Here is a 23192-nt window from a genome sequence, read left to right as displayed (position 1 = left end):
ACAAGGGCTCGATAAAATGTCTGCCTTAAGAAATATTTTACATATGTTAGAAGCACAGTTTGTTCTGTCAATGGGGATAGGACTTTATTTGTTGCAGTGTAACACAAATATTTTCAATCTGATATCAATATGCAAGTCTGCTGTAGTCAGATACCAGATACTAATAATACATAAAATTTTGCACCCAAATGATAGACTTATACTTATATTTACATAAATACCTTGAGTGGAATTCCCTACTTAAAATTGAATGACTACATAATGTTTAGCTTTTTCTTATTTTCTAAGACAGTAAAATGACAAGAAGAAAGCAGTTGATACTTTTACCGACCATTTTAAAATGAGGCATTTCTAGGTATTTGCTTATCCGGAGAAAATAAGATGAAACATTATTGAAATGCATTTTATACATTTTTATGTTTTCAATATTGTATCTTTACGGAGAGATCCATCCACGGAGGGTCAATATCGTTGGAACACGGCCACATGTTAATCCAAAACTCTTGATACTTTGTGTTGGTTCTTTCCTATCTCACTAAAGTGTAAATAAATGGACTGCAGACAAACAGAGTACACATTGCAAAATTCCGCTGTCTAAATTTCTATTAAACTACTGTATGACAATGATTGCCATTATAAGGACATTTGATTAAAAAAAACATTTCAAACAACCTCCAGTCTCAGTGCTGCTATAATCAAAGATTTAGGCTACACGGAAATGAAAGATTCTGATTTCTAACAAATTTCAAGACTGTTCGTTCTCTTTCCACTTTCGGGCGGAAAGCTCCCTTTTCGTCCACTTTTGTAGCTTTTACATGACGAAAACGTCTTTGGGCTTTTTTAAAAAAGAAGAATTGAAGTAGGACGACTTGTGACAAGGACGTGTGATGTCGGCTTTATCCAGATTGTCTTCAGTTCCTTTGAAATCATGTCACTGTTTTATTTCTTGGTGATAATTTTGTAGTTTAGGCACTAAAAGGAGAGGCTACGTCAATTAATTTTAATCTTACATGGCGAACAAGAGAAGACTGTCCCAAAAAAACTCCTCACAAGACCAATTTCCAAATCTGTTCTAAAAGCCCTCCCCTTAGCCCTTTTTTAATCAAAGCTCCCAGGGTAAAAAAGCAAATCCAACCTTAAGGGTGTGAAAATCAAAGAACAGCAAAATTAAAAACTGTTAACTAATCAGAATGCAGAACACAATGCACGATGCAAATCCATAATGCAGCGAAACCGTGACTAGTGACCCGTGTTATAGCGATGGATTACATTATTCCAGTACTGTCAGCAGTGTGCTTATTTGTAAAAAATATTTTCCATTGAATTGTACATTTTTATTCAATTAATGAGAAAAACGTTTAAATAGATTGGACATGTTCCTGTATTTTTTTGTGTGTAAAATATCATTTACTTTTTACCCTAAGATCAGGGGATGTTGTAAGTGAAACCTGTGCAGTCCTTTGAGATATTTTGTGATTAAGGGCTATAAAAATGAATGTGACTTGACTTAACTTGACTCTAAGAATTTTAAACTGAATTTCTCAAAAGTAATCTGAAATCTCATCTTCTTTTGGTCCCAACACTCTCGAAACTGCGGATATCTACTCGGCTTTTGGAATCACGAGTAGAACAGCATTTTCCCAGCAGGAACATTAGGGGTAAATTAGAAAGATAAGGGGCAAGTCCATGCAAAATTTTGTATGATACCAACAGAACCTTAAAATCACATCTTAAACTGACAGAGAGCCAGTGCAAGTCCACTAAAATTGTAATGTGATCAAACTTTCTTGTAATGGTGGTCTGTGAAGCGCTTTAAGACTTTTTGTCATTAAGGTCTACACTAATAAACATAACTTGTAAAAACAAAACATGAGTTTTTTCCTCTGTATTTTGCTCAAGGCTAACTATTTGAGATGTCCACTTGTGAGGCCCCTTCTCAAGGTTTCTTTTTTCCTCACGCTGAGGTTTTGAGTTTTTTCTTGCCCGCATGTTGGTTTAAGAACAGGTAATGGTGTACTGTAATTGTAATCCTGTGCAGTCCTTTGAGACATTTTTGTGATTAAGGGCTAAATATAAAAAAATGTGACTTGACTTGACATGTGCTGTTGTAAGTTAAGATTGCATAGGATACCAGTTTGTTATTTTGCCTGTTATACCTCACTTTTGTTCATTATTTTGAGTTTTAAGCTCTGTTTTCATCATTGTTACTATTGTCCAATAATGTTGCTGTTCGTTTGATTTCCACACCCTTTGACGGTGGAATTGCTTTTTGTCCTTAGTCCTTAGTTACAGTAAAGAAAGTTTTTATGTCACTATTTGCAAGCATGAACAGGTGCACTTATCCTGGGCACCTTTCAAAATGACCTTGAAGAAAATTAATCTGTATTTCTCTTCTTCCTCTTCACAGTTACGACGAATGCGTGGGCCCAGGTTGCGCTCACATTTACATCCCTGCGGATGACCCGCCACCTTACTCGCTCTGGGACCCTCGACCGGATGACTCAGACAGGGCGCGAAGAAGTCCCACTTCGACCGGCATCGCTTCACCTCACTCGGAGCGTCAACGAATTTCGCACATCTCTTACCCATTGGAGGCAGCGCCGCCATACGAAGCTGTTGTGGCTGAGAATGGGCGTACCCTTCCCCTTGCACCAAGCGACCTTTCCAAATACCAATCCGAAACAGACTGCGACAGTAATAGGCCACAGTCGGATATCAGGCAGACCTCATAAAAAACTCTTCAGGACTTATGGACTTTTTACACTTTTTGGGGACTAAACTCCAATAAAGACAACAGTATTTTTTTCAGAGAGATAACGGACTAAACCAATTCTTGGAGCTCACTGAAAAGCTCTTCCTGTTTTTGGACCACTGCAGTGTCGGCAGGACCCCATGAAGAACTTGGGCTGGCAAACAAGAACACACAGTACTACCACCTGCAGTCACAAATAGCTTTGTTGACAAATATCCAGGACTAAAGAATGTCAGGTCTCTTAAATATTCTTAGGCATAGACAAGGTTTATCCTTATTTTTAAACTTTTGATTTTTCGGCAGCGAAGGCCTGAATATGATGTGAAAACATGAAGAAGCTCTTCATGTTATGTTTTCTATCGGTAAGACAAATTGATAAGGTGCACCTAAGCCATTTTGGTACAGTAGCCTAATAGAGTGGTCTTTATACTACCGGTATACAGTAAAGGGATAATTTCCAAAATAATAAGTTCGACAAGCAAGGGCCTGAATATGGTGTAAAACTATGAGCAAACACATTTTCTCCGTCACTTTCCTTGTTGCATTTTCACTCGCCATACTTTTCACTTGAGTATGTGGTTCGGCCCATATAGCATATGCAACTGAGTTGAAACAAAATTAGCGATAAATAAAATATAAAAATACAACTTACCACACAAATGTTTAAGGTCTAAATTGGCTTTGGAGCTCGTCTTAAATGTGTCTGATCCATCTGAAACTTCCCAAGATGTGTTTTCTTATGGTTTCACATCATATTTAGGCATTCATTGTCAAATTATTCATTTTGTAAATCCTCCCTGGGCACATACGGTCTTAGTCATCTTTAATAAAAGACGCAAAAGAGACATTGTAAATGTCGAACACCACAAGAAAGGAGAACCTTTGCTTGATTTACTAACTATCTAAAATAGACATTTTGATCCAAAAAGCACTCAGCAGCACAATTAGCAAATTTTTAGAGGGATAGTGTGAAGAATTTAGCCCCTCCTAGTGGTAAAAAAAACAATTTCACAGTTGGGTACATTCCAAAAAATTGGCTGAGAAATATGGCCAAAAAACTGTGGTAACGCAACAATTGATGCTCCTCATTAGTCAATGGCTTTTTTCATTATATGTTAGCATATAACCAGCAAGAGCATTCTTAAAGGGACATTGTGTATTATTTAGCGCTTGTTAGTAATAAAGAAAAACCAATTCAATAAAACAAACAACAAGAATTAAAAAATAGGTCAAAATACAGTGCATGAACTATAATATCAACATGCATTTTTTAAAATGGTCATAGGTTGAGAAATTTGTATTTATTTTGAAAAAACTTGGGACTTACTTAGAGGGAGCTCACATCATTGTCCGCCATCTTGCTTCTACTTGTATCTCCCCCGAATCCTAAACCCTCTCCATTTTGGACCCAATTCTTTACGCAATGTACACTATGAAAATAACAAATCACTGCTTCACTTGCAAGCCCGCTGCCACCATCACCGACAACTGTATTTTAAAGCAGAAGTCAAAAATATTTCTTCACAATATTATGTTGTATGGGCCCCTCGTACTCTAATTACAGAATTTGATTTTAACAAAAAAAATAAAAATAAACTGTTTTTATCCTTCTCTAGAGGCCTCCTTCTTGAGGATTTTGATGAAGGATGATGATGTTAATGTTTGCTACTGCTTTAGCTACTGATAAATGGCGCTGCTTCATATAGCAGTTGAACCATAATTGAGTATTAGCTAGTCCTTGGACAACAGTATGATTATAATGCGACGCCAACTACCAAAATGTCCTCCAATGACGAAAAAAAAAACCCAAAATTGGATTTGTCTCCTGAGAGCACTAATACCTAAGTTTAAACGAGTAAGTTCTTTAAACTACAGTAGTGGGCGCTTTTTCTATCATTTGGCCTCTTGGCGTTTCGATTCTACATTTTTGCCAGTTCACAGAGCAATTGGCTATTGCATTATGACCCTATCACAAAGGAAAGTATACACGAGGTCCAATAAAAGAACAATTGTGTAGAAAACTTAATTCATTTTTATTTTCAAAACTATTGATTTTAATCATAAGCAAAAATACATGAACTATCGTATAAAAGTGCATTTTTATATTTACTCTCAGGTCAAGTAATTTGTATTTATTTTACACAGCATGAGGTTCACATTGAGAAGGCTGATAAAATCATCAACCATCTTACTGCTAAGGTTACCCCCAAAAGCCAAACACCTTTTAAAAGGCTATGAAAATGTTTTAGAAGAAAAGTGGTGCGGTTTGGTCACTTTGAGTCTCTAGTTTTTCTTATTCTCTGTGTCACTCATTTTCGGTTGCATTACCAATTACAGCGACATCTAGTGGTCACAAATTACACAGTGTTCCTTTAGTAGAGCCAAGCCAAATATAGAAGAATGTGCTGATATCAAACAGTTTCCTGGCGTAAAACAAACATGGCAACAACCAAGGGGAATTTTGTATTTTATAGTTGCAGTCATTGTCCAGGGCAGCACGGCAGTGCAGTGGTGAGCACATGTGCGGCACAGTTCTTAGGTCATGGGATCAAAGCTTACTGTTGTTGAGTTTGCATGCTCTCCCCGTGTTTGAGTGTGTTTCGTCCGGCCACACCGGTTTCCTCCCACATTCCAAAAACATGCATGTCAGGTTAATTGGCCGGTCCAAATTCTCCCTAGGTGTGAATGAGCGAATGAGTTGTCTGTCTCTGTGTGCCCTGCGACTGGCTGCCAACCAGTTCAGGCCATCCACTGCCCACTGCCAGAACATAGCTGGGATGGGCTCCAGCACCTCCGCGACACTACTGAGGATAAGCGGTGCAGATAATGAATGAATGAATGAATGGATGAATGAATGAATGAATGAATGAATGAATGAATGAATGAATGAATGAATGAATGAGTTATTGCCCAAGGCCATTGATTTAAAATACATTAAAGCAGAAACATGTTGGTGTGTTTATCATCCGGAGACACGAACAACCGTAGGCATCAGCATGTATCAACACTGACGTTAGCAGCCCTTCTTTCTTTTTATCGGCTGGTTCTTGTCCTTCTTCCTTTTAGTCTTAGTTTTTTTACCAGTATTTTTTGCTTGTGGAATTAAATAAATCACTTTTTAATCAAAACCATTTCTTCCCGGTTTGATGTCCAAGTATATTTTTGTTGAAATAAAACTTAAAATGTGCCTTTTAGCACTAAGACTGTTACCTTTAATGCTGTAGCCATATTCTGTTAATCTCCATACAACAGGGTAGTGCTTTGGCTTTTAAATGTCTGCTTTTGTTTGACCCATGTATTTTAATGTCATTATGTATTTTCTTCTTTAAAGCCACAAGTGAGTCTTACTAAATCGCAGACTGTATTACTTTGTTAAAAAGGGATTGCACCGGGTCTTCCATCCCCTGCTTCGGCATCCGCCTGCCAATTCCTCATGCTTGACTCTCTTCCTTTCAAAAGCCTCTTCCATCCTGTCTTCCCAGGGAACAGTCAATTCCAGCAGGACCACTTGCCTTGTTGTTTCTGATACAAGGTCGATGTCAGGCCTGAGTGTGGTCACCGCGATGTTCTCTGGGAAGTTGAGATGTTTCCCTAGGTCGACTTTAAATCAACAGTCTTGGGCTCTTGCCAGAAGACCACCTACTTCACCCCATTGTTTTTGTTGTTTCTCCTCAGCTCTGACATAGGCAACGGACCGCCTTTAAGTCATAGCAAAACAAATACAGCAGTAGAGGCACACAGAGCTGTGGGGACACATTAGTAAGAATTTTTCAACTACTTTTAATTTATTTATTTGACCAAAGAGTCTCATTACTACCAGTGATTGCTTCATGGAACCAATGATCAAAATGAAGCTTCAAACTGCTGTCAACAGAAAAAAGCTTTTAGTAAACATGCATGAGTTTCAGTGCAAAATAATGGCCCCTAGCAAGTGCTACTGAACTATTAAATCTGTGTAAGGGTTGCCGTTGCATTAAGCAGATTAGTCAATGTGCAGTAATCTACAAGGCTAGTTTAGGATCCCAAAAATATTAACTGTATCCACCATACATTTTTTTAAGTGTTTGACCATGAAAATAAAAAATAAAATCACAGAAACCAAAACCTGTGTGGAAAGAGTCTTTTCAATGAAATCCTCTTTACGCTGCAAGACCCAGAAAAATAAAAAATAAAATAAAACGTTTTAACCCCATAGATGTATTATAGGAGGCCTTTGGAGATGAAAATTACATGTTTGCAAAACAATATATATATATATATATATATATATATATATATATATATATATATATATATATATATATATATATATATATATATATATATATATTTTTTTTTTTTTTTTTTTTTTGTAAAGTTTTATAAAAATGTTGCATCATTACAATCCTGGGTCAATGGGGCAGCAGAATTTTGTGTTGGGTAGTTGTATTCATCCTCAGAACAGATGAGTACAAACGTTTTTACCTCAGTAAAAACAGCAATTGCATGATTGATTGCTTGATAGAGTAAACAACACAAATAATTATTCCGAAAGTGTTTTTGCTCACACAAAGATTAGCAGATTGTGGAAATTCTACATACGGATTTATACTGTATACAAATGTTGCCTGCAGAATAATTGTGAGTTTGAAAAATAGAACTCAATGACTATATTAATGTAAGGTAGTCAAAAACAACAAAAATATTTCTACCACTTCATGGAGAAAAATCTACCACTTCATGGTAGATGTATAGGTTTATTCCTTCGTACAATTGCTTTGAATCAGCAACATCATTTTTTGTATGAACAAGTCTTGTAGATTATTGCCACATTAATTTTAATTTTTTTTTATGGTTCACTATTTGTTTTTTTTCGACCATCGCCTTAAATAAAATCCTCATTTATGGTTCCATAACTGCATGTCGTCCAAGACCTTGGGTGAAAAAGCAACTCCAGTAAATTACATTAATTAAAACCTGGTTGTGATATAATATTTTTCCATCATGCTATTCGTTACCGTTTTCATACCTTGGTGCCATTTTGACCTTTAAAAAGCCTTCTGATGTCATCAGGTTTGGTTGCGTTCCATAAAAAACAAATTACCTTACCAAAGAAAAACGAAAGAAAATAAAAGATGTGGTTGATTGCAATTAGTTAGCAAATTAGTCACCTAATTACGCCACAGCAAACACACATCTTGGTACCTATGACTAATTCAATTTTGTTTAATGAAATAATTTTTTAGTGTTTGGCGTCATTTGAATGCAAAATACTGACCTATACAAGACAGACTCAAAGATTGAAGCACGCTTTTATTTAGGTAAAAACTGATGTCAGACAAGATGCCTGAAAGAGAAAACACATTCACACACACGCACAGACACACACGCAAAATCTCGTCACGGCAACACACAAAGAGCCAAACACATATATGGACCTTAAGAAAAATCTCTATTTTGAATAAGTGTAGATAAGCGATATATGCGGTATCAACCCATTTAATGGAGCGACCATTTTGAGAGTTGGTGTCAAAGGACGATGGCATTGATGTTGCCCAAGCTCCAGCTAATGCATAATCACAGCTCTGCCACAAAGCAGGTAAACCGTGAATGGTAGTTAGCATATCCCTTTACACTTGGGCCTTAAGTCTGTATTGGTGATGTGTTGTTCGCGTACGAACCAGCTATATAAGCCAGCCTTTGAAAGTGATATTTCCTTGTGTAGCTCTTCTCTTCAAGTTTAACAGCTCTTGGCATGATCACTTTGGTGGATTAATGCCCCCTAGCCAATCATAGTTTGTGAAACATCTGACGTTTCTCAACGCCAGCGAGCTGGCGTTCGGAAGCCAACTCAGTATCTGATTGGCGAAACCCTCAGCTTTCTAAGAGACTGATACTACAGGACGTGGGCTTCAGGATTTTTGTGACGGCCCACTGGTAGATTTCTGAGCCTTGCAGCAACTATTGGCTGGAAAGTGATTGGTTAAATGCTTAAATATGAAAACACACATCTGGAAACAGCGCAAATCAGGGAAAGTACTGAAAGGAAGCTGATAGACAATTTGGAATTATTTGATAATTATTGATGGACTAAATAAAATCCACCTCACATGATTCATTATTTTTTTTAGACCAGCAGAGAAGGCCTTGCAGGACTTCATGGCCCACCCCTGCTAAAGCAATTGTAGTGTGCTAAAACCAAGTGTTAAACCATGTTGCTAGATGGATCCCCTTCTACATTCAACGTCATCTGAAATCTGGTTGGTTGTCAATCAGGGAGATAAGAAACCCATTCTTACTGGACGAAATGCCTTTTTGACCAATGACTCCAATCATGTTTTTGAACTCTGTAATTGGGTTGTAGACAGAAGTAATATTAAGTTTCAGGTCCAGAAATTATTTCATTTTCCACATAAATGTAAGCTTGAACCCTATTTTTATCATGTTGCAATATTATTGTTAGGAAATCCTTCAGGACGACTTTGACTTCAAGCACCCCGAGATAAAACATCGCGGTTGCAAAATTAGATTACTTGAGGAATGATGATAGGCGAGATGATACACTGTTCTCCATGCACAGGAGCCCCACCTACATACCAACCAGGATAATTGCTTAAGAATCCCGCCCACCATTTAACTGAGCCAAACTATGAGCAGCAACGAAATGCATTATCAAAACCGAGAGTGGGTCTTGATTCAAACCTTTCTTTGGGGGACACTCGCAAGAGGTTTGATGGTTATGACGACTGTGCTATATTTTTGTGGTATTCCCAAAAACATACCAAACGTCTTCTGAAGTCTTTCGGCATACTTAACATCTGTCAGACTGGAAAATTAGATAAACTCCGCCTAGGAGTTGGCGATTGGGATGTTCCAAACACACCCAGGAAGCAGACTATTAAAAGAAAGTGGTTCTTCTAAAAGATAAATAGAAATTTTGTCGTGCTCCATTGAGGAGAATACATCATGAGGGCTCCCGCTGTCTTGTTGCTGCTGGCGTTGGCTTATGTGGTCGTTTCGGCTCGTTCCATACCTGAACGGGCTCGATATTGTACGCTCTATAGTTCTTACTGGGACCTGGTGGAAGGAAAAGGAGGGAGGCCGTTACTTGATTTGACATGTTAATGTTTCTTCCGACAGATCGCGAGACCGAGCTTTTCTTTGACTTCGAAGCAGTGATTACTGGTGAGTTTAAAAATGGACCAAGATTTATCTACTATGCACTGCTACCAAGCAGCCCTTTGACATTGTGTAAACTCTGATCTAATGGTCATCAAAATGCAGTCCAACGTGATATTTTAACTTTTCTTCCAACAGGAGGCGAGACTGAAGATTCATATAAATATGTGTTTGAATGTAATGGTGAGTTTGTACAGTAAATTGTGGAATTGCTGCCTATATGCCACTTTAACCTTTTTCACAAGCAGTTGATCAATATTTTTTAGGGATGATTAAGATCTGTCCCTGTATTTATTTTTGTAATTTTTAAAATCAGATTCCGCAGTGAGAAGCTCCAGGAAAAATATATATTTTTAAGACAGAAAAATCATTGAAAATATCTAAGACCAGGTGTGGGCCAGTATTTGAAGTTGAGGGCCGCATTGAGTTTAAAAAATTGGCGACCTATCCAATTTTTGCATTTATGGATAAATATACATGCAGACATCAACACTTTTTATTTCTTTATTATTGTCTTTAAATAAATTATTTTCAACAAATTGGAGTCCAGCATATCTGTTGTATTTTCTTAGTATTAATGTTGTAACCCTTCTGTAGTAGTATTCAATAGTCGTATGTTTCTTCTGTTTCTGCAGTAGTATTTTTTGTAGTATTTCCATTGTAGTGTTTTCTGTAGTATTTCCTTAGTTGAATAACTGTAGTATATCTGTAGAATTTTCTCATTATGTCTGTCATTATATTTCTGTAGTATTTCAATAGCAGTTTTTTGTTAGTTATTTCTGCCGCAGTATTTTTGAGTATTTCCATAGTTTCATTTTGTAGAATATCTGCGGTATTTACTTAGTATTTCTGTTGTAATATTTAGTAGTAGTAATCTTTTTAATCATAGTATTACTTCAGGTGTATTTTGAAGTACCTTGATAGTAGTATTTCTGTAGTTTTTCTGTAGTATTTACAATAGTAGTATTTTTGTAGCATTTAGTAATATTACTGTCGTTGTAATTTGTAGTATTTCTGTCACACTATATCCGTGGCATTTTTGTATTATAGATCAGATCAGATCAGATCTACTTTATTGTCATTCTAGTACACGTGTATACAGAACGAAATGTCGATACATCTGACCCGCACAGTTTCCTTGAATGTACAGATATAAGTAAAAGTTGTATTGTATTATGGCTACGTATAGTATTTTACCATAGTGCCGATAGTGCAAGAGGAGTAGCTAACCAGATGTGCAAAATGGGCAGTCAGTCAGGTTAACAGGTCAGGTAAACAGTAACATTAACACTGTAACAATAACGCTGTAAGTACAATAGTGCAGAGAGCAAATGTGCAAGGAGTGGCAAGCTATAAAGAACTGCCAGTAGTGCAAAAAGTCAGATTAGCAGCCGTTTAGATTTAGGTTAACTATATGTTAGATTGACCATTTAACAGTCTAATGGCCAGGGGGACTAGACTACTGCGGAACCTGGTGGTCCTGCACCGCACACTGCAGTACCTCTTCCCAGAGGCTAGCAGAGTGAACAGTCCATGATGGGGGTGAGAGGGGTCCCCGATAATGTTCTTAGCATGGGATAGGCAGCGCTTCTGGCCAATGTCCTGAATGGAGTATAACTGTAGTGGTATTTTTTTAGTATTTGAAGTATTTCCTTAGCAGTATTTTTGTAATATTTTGTAATATAACTGTAGTATTTGTTATTTATCTGTAGTAGTACTTGTGTATTATACTATTATTGTTGTGGTATTTTTGTAGTATTTTGATAGTTTCTTTTCTTTTCAGAATGAAAGCAAAATAAAGTATTAGGTCCCTGCTTTTAAGCACTAAATTTGATACTTAGTTTTGTTGTAATTTGTTTATGTTTCTTGTAGTATTTCTGTAGAAAGATTTTAGTTTTAGACACACAAAGTGGGAATGGGGATAAAGTTGACACCAAAACGATTTCTTTATTGGTAGTACTTTATTTACTTTAATATATTGTCTTATATTTTGACAGTTTCAGTTTGAAAAGGCCTGCAGGCGGTATGAATTCTTTGCCTTCCCCTATCCAAGACAATGTGACGTTAACATTGACTTTTCTCTGAATAGATTGCCCAACAAAAGCAAATCATCAAGAAGAAGAAAAGTTAGCTCCACAATTTTTTCTGCAAACATGTGAGTCATCACCGGTTGCCACATGCAGTACACATAAATAATACTTTGAGGCTGTTGGGGAATAAAATAGAGGAGGGGATACCGGGGTTTTAATCCAGACAATCTTTATTCAATGGATTAAACTTCATGTCCCTAATGCACAATTTTCTTCTTTTTCCTTTCAATACCCCCCCTAAAACTTAATTCAGCGGCTCTGAACACAGGAGAGGGGGAACTGTTTTTTGATCAACAGGGTGAGTTTGATCATTTAATGACCCCCACACAAAGCAGGGAAATATTTATGAATGAATTTGTTATTTTCCTATCAAAATTGCCTTTTAAAATCAATTTATTTTTAGGGACTGTGAACACTGAGGAAGCAAGCGGGAATACAGAAGAACCTCTTTTGGACCAAGAAGGTAAGTCTAATGGAACAATGAGTCCACATGTTTGATGACTTGTCTATCAGGAATCAAATATTAGGGGTGGACAATATTGGTAATTTTAATATCGATCGGATCCAAGTAAATAAAGGTTATCAATCGATATCGATACTCTGCTTGGAAGTGTCATGATTAGTGATTAATTGAACCCTCCTCCTTGAGTTGGTTTATATATACAGCACAAAGATTGTATATATATATATATATATATATATATATATATATATATATATATATATAGTGTATGTATGTATGTATGTATGTATATGTATGTATGATAGATAGATAGATATACACGTATGCTTGTGTGTCTGTCCACCCAAAAAAGGGGGAGACAAGTACACATCACCACCACTTTCAGAGGCAGTCAGGTAGGTTACCCTGTATGTGAAAATTGACCGCCAAACCTGACTTTTGATTTTATTGACTCACTATTTCTCACAGAAAGACATTCCATCGTTCCAGACCAAAATGACAGTGAATATCAACATCATTTCAGGATTTTAGTTTCCACCTTTTTTTACTTTTTGTGTTTCCTATTCTCTTGTGCCATTGACCCTGCCAAAAAGCGAAATGTCACCTAACACAGGTGATGCTCTCATGTTGCACGAACATTCTTATCTAGTGTTAAATCAATTTCTTTCAGAGACTGGGAGTGGAAATACAGAACTTTTCACTGAACAAGAAGGTAAGTTTAATAGCACAATAATTTTGGATTATTTATCTATCAGCCAGTAGTAGAGTAATTGAGCTAAGCTTTCCTAATTGATAAAGAAGATTTTACTACAGAATATACTGTAAAGGTAAAAAACAGCGGAGGGCACCCCAAGAAATCAAATACAAAGACAACATACAAAACAATAAGACTTCTTTACTGTTCTTTCTATGTTTTTTACAGGAAGCGGGATTCAAGATGATGGGATCGGAGTTCCTGAAATTCAACTTTTCTTCGGTGAAGAAGGTGAGACTTTTAGGATCTGGTCTGCCACCTTCCAACCAGATTTGGAACAGATGTGTCCAGGTCTGTGTTGTCACCACACACCTGTCCTTAAAATATCCCGAGCCTTTATTTATAATGATATTTTGGACAGCGCACATTGTCGGGTCAATTTTATTTCCACTGTCATTGCTACATCTGATTTTTTTTTTGTTCCCCGTTTCTAGTTTGGATATTTTGTTAATTGATTCGCTCTCATTTGTTTTTTGTTTGTAATTTTGTTCCTTGCATAACCACTGCCACAACATGTTTCCTTTGGCTCCTGTTTTCTTGTTCGGACATTTTGTTAATAGTGTAGTGCCCACTTGTTACTTTCTTTCTTTCGTTTCCCTTTTTCCGGTTTCAGTCTTTGTTCCTGGTTTGGGATTTGTCAAGTTAGATTTTTCTTTTGTACATGTAATTTGTTTTGTGCCTCCTTGTTCGTTTGTTGCCATGTTCCTTTATTTTGAGCACCTCTGACTCAGTTCCTTATAATTATTCAATATATTATCTACTGGCCCATTAAAAATTTAAGAGATCATAAAACCGAAGTAGGGCAAAAAATAGCTTTCAATATTGGTTTTATTCAATGAATTTCTTTCAGCAAGCTGGAACAGTGCAGAATGTGTTTTTAAATTAATTTCTTCCAGAGACCAGTGGTACTGAGGAGGGGAGCGGGAATATAGAGCTTCTTTCTGTCGACCAGGATGGTAAGTTCGATGAAAAATTACTTCCCCATTTTTGAATCTCTTGTCTATCAGGCAACAAATTTAGAGTATTGTATTTAAACCTTCTCCGTTAGTAAGGAGGGTTTTACTATATACTGTATAGGCCCTATACTATAGGGAGTGAATTGGGGAGGTCGCTTGAATTTTTTAAAGAAATCAAACCAAATAGTCGCATACAAAACAAGAAGGCTGTTCTTTACTGTTCTTTCAGTGTTTGTTTCAATCGGTTTGATCACAGGAAGCGGACTTCAGGAGGATGGGAGTGGGATTCCTGAGATTCAACTTTTCGTTGATGAAGAAGGTGAGTCATCGCTGAATCCAAACAATTTCTAATTCTTCAATGCATTATCAAAGATCCTACTACACACTTAGGACTTAAGGACAGCAATATGAAGATTTCGTTTTTTTCCCCAATTTCTTTTAGCAAGTGGTACCAGTGTGGAAGGGAGCGGCAACACAGAAGAGGACATTTTCTTTAATCTGGAGTGTGAGTCACTACTTGCTGCCATTCTTTTTGCCAAATTGCTTCAATCAAGATTCTATTATCAAGTTATAAATGCAGTTCAAATGTATTCCAGGGATAATAAATGGTAGGTCTTTTCCATTTTTTGAAACAAAACTGGACAGCGTAAAAAAGGAGTGACAAAAATGTCAACGTTTCCAAAGTAAGTGTGAACAAATATAATCTGAAAGATGAAAAAGACAAAAAGGGAGGATAAAAAGTAGAAAGACGTCAACAGGTTGCCTAATAAAAGATAATTAAGAAGGAGTAGAAGAAGGGAGGAAGAAGAGAAGGTAGAGACAGAAAGGAAGGTTTGCATACCTGTCAACCACGGCCAATTGTTCGCCTTGTTAATGATTGGAATTCCCCTTATTAAGCAATACTAAACCTTACAAACACAACAAGGTTTACTCACAGCAAGAAAAACTATGTAGAATACCGCGGCAATATTAGCAGTCCACGATGACGTTAACGTCTGCTACCAGAGCATGGGACGTTCCGGATGTCAGCTGGAATGGACAAGACCAGACCATTCTAATGAAAATTATATATATTTTTTAATTTTAAAGAAAGTTTCCAATAACAAAAATAGCAATAGTCAAAATACTTACTAAAATAGGGGGAATACATTTACGTTGACAGGTATGAAAACTGTAATAAGAAATTGGAGGAGAATTAAAACCAAAATTTTGTAGTAGTTACAGTTGTTGTATTACCAGTAGTATTAATGGAAGGTGTTTTAATAGAAAAAGTCAAAGAAGAAAATTATTTAAACCAATAGTACCTGTATTTTTTGCTAATATACATTCGTATGAAAAGGTTTTTGCACCCTTGACAATTTTTGAGATTTTCTTTTAAAAGTCGATGTGAGAAGTGAAAGGAAGTTTATAAGATTTACAAAGAGACGGAAAAAGAAACAGTCTTCTTGAAGTTCTTCCCGAAAGTCTTCTTTAGAAATGACAATTACTTTGGTAGCTAATTTTTTAAATTTATTTTTTATTAAACCTAAATGAATTCGGATTTAATTGAACCATGGACTTAAATGTTCGAATAGTCAGCTTCAAACAAAATGACCGACTTACATTGTTTTTTTTTGGGTGTGAGTCTTGAATTTTTTGTAGCAAATGTCAAATGTAACACACCTAAACTGTCTAATTGTGCCACCATTTACGATATTTGCAAGGAGAGGCAATTGGAATCCGCCCAAATTTATCAACTAAACTAAGGTCTACAAATAACTATTTCTACTGCATGGGACAAATTGTGTTTGCTAAAACATCCACGCTAGCCTTTGACTATGGCCAGGCGGTATATTTTATCGAGCAATCTATCTTTACGTGCAAAACACAGTCTGTCTCCAGGATATTAGAACAAACAACATGTGCTTGTTTAAAAGTGGCAAACTTTTACCGAAATGAAAACCGAATGCGATCTTTGTCGCGATTACTCACGCCTATAGTCTTATTCTAGCTTCAAAATAAAGCAGCTGGAGACTGTATTAAATGTAAACGTAAATGGTCTGCTGTATTAGTCTTGAGTCCAATTTTAAAAAGTTGATTTTTTTTAAAAAAGGAAGACATTTTTAAGGTGAGAAAAGCGGTAGTCAAGGTTCGTAAAGATGCTTGAAATCCTTGACAATGCTTCATTTTTAATGTTGTGTTTTCAAGGATTGAAAATGCTTGAATTTTGTGTGAAGTGATTATAAATGCTTGAAATTGTTGCCGTGTTTCACAGCAAGTCACCTTAAAAATGACCCATACACAGCTTTCTGGTGGCTTTGCTTTGCCATTGCATTTCTTCTTCCCTCATGATTAACTGTAGCTAGCATTAGTTTTTATGTCACTGTCCAATAAAGCGTCATCGTCCTTATTGCCCCCCCCAAGAGACAGGTATATGCTACACTTAAACAGGGCACTATAAAATGTGTATAAGTGCAAGGATAATGTATAAATTATTGACATGCATTATGGGATGTGCAAAATGTAAGGTAGCATTTTCCAGTGGTAAGTTGTAATGAGAAGAACTTTCTGCAACTGAAAATGTAGCGTCCTTTTACCTAACACCTATATGGGGAGAAATTTGTCACCCACATTGAAGTCATAATTGTTTAGATCCACAAATATATTCGCAATTTACTCAAAATGTAAAAATCAAATGTCTTGAAAAATGCACACGCAAAATACCACATATGTGAATCAAAGATATATTTGTGGATCATCAAAATACATCATTCACACTGGATTAATTGTTTTAATCATAATAGAGAATTTGAAAAATTGGCCTTGAAAGTCCTTAAAAAGTGCTTGAATTTGACCATGAAAAAGGTGTATGAACCCCAGGTGGTTCAACACGTAAACGTATAATATCAGTGAGTATACTAAAACAACCATATTTCTGGTGCTAAGTAAGTGACAGGCAGTGTTGGGAACGTTACTTTAGGAAAGTAATTAGTTATAGTTGCTTACTACTTCTTTCAGGAAGTAACTGAGTTAATACACAGATGAAAGTAAATGGTATGCATTTATATAGCCCAAGGACACTTTGACATATAAAAGACGGGAATCGAACCTATGACCTCTTGATCCCAAGACAAAGAATCTACCCCCTGAGCCAACGCCGCCTCGTACATAATTTACTTTATAATAAAATCAACTAGTTACCAGAGAAAGTAACTATTCCGTTACATTAAAAAGAGTTGTTGTATGTCAAAGAATTTGGAATTTTCCGAGCATTATTCAAGTCAGTAGAATAGAAAAGACCAGACAGGTAGTTCTGTTAAAGAACCTTGTAAGATTTATTTCACCTTACCAGCAAGATATTTATCCTACACCCGAAGTGCAACAAAGATAAACAATAAACAATATAATGAAATAACAATCAGCATGTACATAAACACGCAGAAAAAATGTACGCAAAAACACACACAAATGTACATAAAAACGGACAAAATTGTAGGTAAAAACACACAAAATGTAAGTGAAAACGTACATAAACACGCAAAGTAACCTACATATTAACGCACAAAAGCGTATGTAAAAACACACAAAAACTTACATAAACACATGAAACACACGTAAACACAGAAATCGCTCGTAAATACACACAAAAAGTATGTAAACACACTTCATGTACGTAAACATAAAAAGTACATAAATACACTCAAAAATTCACGAGAACCTAGGTAAAAACACAAAAACATACATAAGCACGCACCAAAACAAATGTAAAGAATGCAATGCTTTCGACCTTCAGTAACGGTAACGGCTTTGAAACGGTGGAAAAAATAATCAGTTAGATCACCCCATTACAAAATAAAATAACGCATCAGTAGTAATATGCTTCTTTTTCATCAAGTGATACAACTTGCAACATTGATGGAGACTTCTGGAAACTCGCTGGACTTTTTCCAGTATATCTCATCAAGATTGCAATTGAATGGCTAAAATGGTCGACATTTTCTTCCACAGTTACAGACGAAGAAGGGACTGGGTCTGGTCAAGAAGTTTGATCCAAACATAATTTACAAATCCGAATGCTCTTTGTGATCAGAGGAGGAAACAACTCAGAAAACCAAAGTTTGGAGGACAATTCTGCAGAAGATTCGAAGGGCGTCACAACCTTCCAAGGTTTATTCATTTGTAAATCTACACGGATAACAGTATAAAATGTCTGTGACTATTTCAAATATCTAAGATAACACAATAAAAATTCTATTTTAAAATAATTAAAATGTGTATTATGGGATACGTCGGTGTTTTCTAGTGATGGGTTGTTCCTTCAAGCCATGGAAACCAGTACTGTTGTATTTGTGTGTGTGTACCCAAAAAATGGCCTAGAGAGGGATGGGCACCGCCAGGCTGTACTTGCCCAAGACACATCACGGGAACTAGTGCTCCTACTACCGGAACAGTGAAGGGATCCGTGAACTGTAACATGATTGGTCTATATCATGGGTGTCAAACAGGCGGCCCGCGGGCCAGATCAGGCCCGCTAAGGGATCTAATCCGGCCCGCGAGACAACACTCAGAGAAGCACAAGAAAAAAACGAGCTGCAGGTTGAAATATGTCAACTTAAGGTTGCCAAAGCCAGGTGCCTCTCACAAAGACACTGTACTAGTATTTCTCTCTCTCTCTCTCTCTCTCTCTCTCTCTCTCTCTCTCTCTCTCTCTCTCTCTCTCTCTCTCTCTCTCTCTCTCTCTCTCTCTCTCTCTCTCTCTCTCTCTCTCTCTCTTTTTCAATCTCTCCCACCCCTTTTCTCCTATTCTTTGTCTCTCTCTCTTTCACTCTCTGTGTCTCTCTTTTTCGCTTCCTTTGTTCCTCTTTGTCTCTTTCTCTTTTTAACTTATTTTGCTCTAACTTCCTTTTTTCATTTTCTCTCTTTTCTCTTTCTCTCTTCCTACCCTTGGCACTTTCTTTTCTCTTTTCTCTCCTTCTGTCTTTCTATTTCTCTTTGGATTTATTTCTTTGTCTCCCTTTCTTTCCCCCTCTCTCAGGTTTTTTTTTTAAATCTCTTTTGTTTCTCACGCTCTCTCCTTCTCTCTCTTTCTCTTTCTTTGTCCTGCCCTCTCTCATTTTCCCTCCCTCTTTCTCTTATTTCTCTATCTCTCTTTTTCTTTCTCTTCAATCTACTGGTAGAATGTTTGTTCTATCGTGTGGCCCCCGAGTTAAAATGAGTTTGACACCCCTGGTCTATATGCATTTTTTGTGATTGACTTTAAATTTTGCAGTTTTCCATAACGTCCACATGATGGGGACAAAGTATCACGTGAAGTGGAACGTATCCTCGATCAGCACAGTTGTGAATTGAAGCGGCGGGATGATTTTATAAGTTGAAACTTGATATTACAGAAGTTTTTAGTTAAAAAAATTTTTTAGAAGTATTACTTTTTAAGTATTTTTATTTGTTTTTATTTTATGCTTGAGCCTGTAAATTGGGTTTGTATTTTGGTTTAAATGTGTAATAGAGTATTTTTAAAATAAATAAATGGAAGGGACCATTTTGTAAAGCAATAAGGGATCTTTTTTTTTTACCTTAATCACCAATGGTGATTTTAAAATTGTGAAATTCGATCAACAAATCACTTCTGTACACAAAAACAGTCGCTCGGATCATTAAGAACCAAATATACTATTAAAATAGTGTGAAAGAAAATGCTATCGTATTTTAATACAATTATATTTTTAATATTTAAAAAAAAATATTTACTAAGCAAGCAGGTGCCTTGCATTTCAGTGTGTGTGTGAATGGGTTAATGTAAAGTGCATCCTTGGGCAAGGCACTGAATCCCTAATGCCCCCAATAAGCAGGTAGGCGCCTTGCATGTCTGACTCCCTTTTGGTGTGTGAGTGTGTATGTGTGAATGGGTAAGTGTGAAGCACATTGTAAAGCGCTTTGGGGGATCTTCATTGACTTGAAAAGCGCTATATAAATGCAGACCATTTACCATTGTAAAGCGCGTTGGAGGTTTCAGTGACTGATCAAAAGCGCTATTAAAAATGCAGTCCATTTACCATTTAAAACAACAACAAAAAATCGGAAGAGTCTTCTACTAACCGGAGGAGCAGTTTTTAGCGAGCCGAGCTTAAAGAGCTTGTTCTCGAAAAAGAGCCGGAATGGTCAATTTTTCATGTAAAGTATGTGTACTGCTTCATTTGCAGCATTTGAAAATATGACACATTGCAGGTGTTTTTATTAACTCCAAAACACACTAAACCTGTCATTACCGGTATATTGTTTTACTCTACAATAGTACAAACAATGGTTAACTTCTGAAGTCAAAAGTTTGAATGGTGGGTGTGTTTCAAACACAAGCAGATAAAAGATTAAAAAGATAAAAAAACATATTTTTGCTTTAGAGTAGAAGTAAAGTTTCTTTCTGTCGCATTAAGAAGAACAGAGAATGAGTGCGAACATGATTTTCTTGCTCTTGCCGTTGGCGGCCATTTCTGTCCGTTCCACGTATGCTGACGGTATGCTTGATAGTTTCTATGTGGATACTGAGGAAAGAAATTGCGGCAATGGATATTTACGGTTTTCTTCCTAACAGAAAACGAGAGAGAAGTCGTGTTACTGAATGAATCATTGAATGAGGGTGAGTAAAAAATTCATCAAAAATAACCAAACACTCAATACCGACATGTTAGGGTTTGCAAATTTATGGCAATCCTAGTAATGGTCAAGTACTGATCCAAGGTATTTCTGTCGGGCCAATGCTTCCTACAGTTTAATTATGAATTGTTTTTATTTTAATTCTCCTTTTTGCCATTTCAACTCTCAAGAAATGTCTGACAATTGTTTTCCCTGTGTGATAAAGAAGTTACTCTTATGGTATTTTTAGACTGCCACGCTACATGCTAAGCTAGCTTTTCCTGTGTATCAGATAAGAAAAGCGCATGCTGAGGAAATACTGCTGCAATATACAAGTACAGTAGAACCTTGGTTCTCGACCATAATCCGTTCCAGAACCCTGTTCGAAAACCGATTTGGTCGATCACGGAAAATCGTTTTTCCCATTAAAAGTAATGTAAAATCATTTTAATCCGTTCCAACACCCTGAATATTTAGCAAGAACGTAAACATGAAGCTAACCCAGGCTAATCGTACGTTCGCGTTAGCGTAATCTTCCGTACGAAAGATAACGCTATCATGAACGTGTAAAAATAAAAAAAGAATTATGAATAGGATTTCTTACCTTTGTGGTGGACGGTGGGGAGAGAAAAATCATCAAAAGTTTTTCAACCTCTTCCAAAACTTGCGGCAGTTGCTTGCTTATAGCGCTAACTTCCTTGGCCGCATCACTCGATTTCACAGCCTCCTTATTATTTACTATCGTACTGATAGTAGATTTAGCCATGCTGTATTCACTAGCAAGATCGGAAATTCGTACACCTCTTTCATATTTAACTATTATGTCTTTCTTAAAGGCAATAGTTGGACGAACAACTTGTTTTTTTCACCTGTCCTGCGTGCACCGACATTCTTCGGAGGCATAATTAGGGGCTAAAACACCCGTACGCCGCTCAGCATCGCACCCTAGCGTACCGGCGTTCGAACTCCGATTTTTTGATTGAACAGCGAAGCAAGAATTTCTCGAAATTTTTGGTCGAACACCGATTTGTCCGAACTGAGAGGCGTTCGAAAACTGAGGTTCCACTGTACTTTGATCTTATGTGCTCTGTCAAGCATAACTATAATGAAATGGTTTAACTTTGTCAAGTCAAGTCATCTTTATTTGTATAGTCCATAATAACAAGAAGTCTCATAGTGCTGTACAGACTATATACTATTATTACACCATTCCCTGATCTAGAACCTACATGAGGGCAAGAGAGGCTCAAAACCTCAGCATGAAGAAATTAAGAAAACCTTGAGAAGGGGCTGCACATGAGAAAATCCCCCTTCCAGGACAGAGAATGTGTATTTTTTACCCTTCTATAAACTGGTGAGGTCAACTGTGGAAAAGTCATAGTATTTGGTAGCACTGGCATAGCATGCCCTTTGATCCATATTGGTCTTTTAAAAAAATGATACATATAGACCAGACATTGTGTCAACTATGTCAATTTGTCTACTAAATATAAATGAATGTTTTGCTTTAGAGGGCGGCACGGCGGATGAGTGGTCTGCGCGTCCGCAGCACAGTTCTGAGGTCATGGGATAGAATCCACCTACCAGCCTTCCTGTGCGGAGTTTGCATGTTCTGCCGGATTTCCTCCCACATTCCAAAAACATGCATGTCAGGTTAATTGGTCAGTCCAAATTGTCCCCAGGTGTCAAGTCATGTTTATTTGTATAGCCCTTAAACACAAAGAGTCTCAAAGGGCTGCACAGACCACAGATTATTGCATAGCAAAGATTATTATTACACCATCACCCGATCTAAAACCTACATGAGGGCAAATATTACACAGATATTGTCAACATAAAATATAGGTTATTCATATGCTATAGAATAGAAGTGTGTTTTAAGCTTAGATTTAAACATTTCCACTGAGGATGCAGATCGAATCTCAGGGGGAGGCCCGAATGGAGAACGCTCTCGAACCTGCAGATCTCTTCTTGGCTCATGGGATCACTAGTAGACCAGCATTTTCAGAGCGAAGGTATAAGATATGAGGGAGCAAAAGTAATTATTTATAGTCACTCACGACCCCTTCCAAAAAGTAACTTAGTTTGGAACTGAACTAATCTATTGTAAAAGTTCTCACTAGGTAAAGTCATTATTTATATTACATTAAAATATGTTGTGTGTCAAAGAATTTGACATTTTCTGAGCAGTTATTGAGTCAGAGCAGAAAAGACAGATAGATTTGTAATCGAACCTTGTAATATTTATTTCACCTCACCAGCAACAGATTTATCCTACGCTAGAAGCGCCACAAAACTAAACAGTTAACAATATAATAAAATACCCTATCTATCCATCTACCCTGGTCATATCCCTCGAGAGGGGTGACCGACAGCAAGACAAACACATATACGAAAACAAAGAAAAGAA

General features: G+C 36.8%; 2 protein-coding genes across 2 annotated transcripts in view; both read left to right on the top strand.

Annotated features, from left to right (window-relative positions):
• The window catches only part of bean1 (brain expressed, associated with NEDD4, 1), a 41689-nt gene extending 34833 nt beyond the window's left edge, over window positions 1-6856 (top strand). The window contains exon 5 of the mRNA XM_088350658.1: window positions 2408-6856. Coding sequence (XP_088206784.1) covers window positions 2408-2732 — 325 coding nt within the window. The 3' untranslated portion in view covers window positions 2733-6856. The remainder of the gene's footprint in view (window positions 1-2407) is intronic.
• A 2811-nt stretch (window positions 6857-9667) lies between these two features.
• On the top strand, window positions 9668-18371 carry LOC148353578 (uncharacterized). Its single transcript, XM_088351876.1, has 12 exons — window positions 9668-9782; window positions 9872-9916; window positions 10049-10093; window positions 12000-12065; window positions 12254-12298; window positions 12404-12463; window positions 13134-13175; window positions 13386-13448; window positions 14114-14173; window positions 14430-14492; window positions 14616-14678; window positions 18161-18371. Exons 1-12 carry the CDS (start codon window positions 9698-9700, stop codon window positions 18199-18201), a joined length of 678 nt encoding a protein of 225 aa, XP_088208002.1. The 5' UTR covers window positions 9668-9697; the 3' UTR covers window positions 18202-18371.
• The last annotated feature ends 4821 nt before the right edge of the window (window positions 18372-23192 follow it).

This window comes from Urocampus carinirostris, chromosome 13, assembly GCF_059441175.1.
Source record: "Urocampus carinirostris isolate Australia breed hairy pipefish chromosome 13, RoL_Ucar_1.0, whole genome shotgun sequence".
Taxonomy (NCBI): domain Eukaryota; kingdom Metazoa; phylum Chordata; class Actinopteri; order Syngnathiformes; family Syngnathidae; genus Urocampus; species Urocampus carinirostris.
Note: the sequence above shows the minus strand (reverse complement) of the source record. Positions and strands in the feature narration are given on the sequence as shown.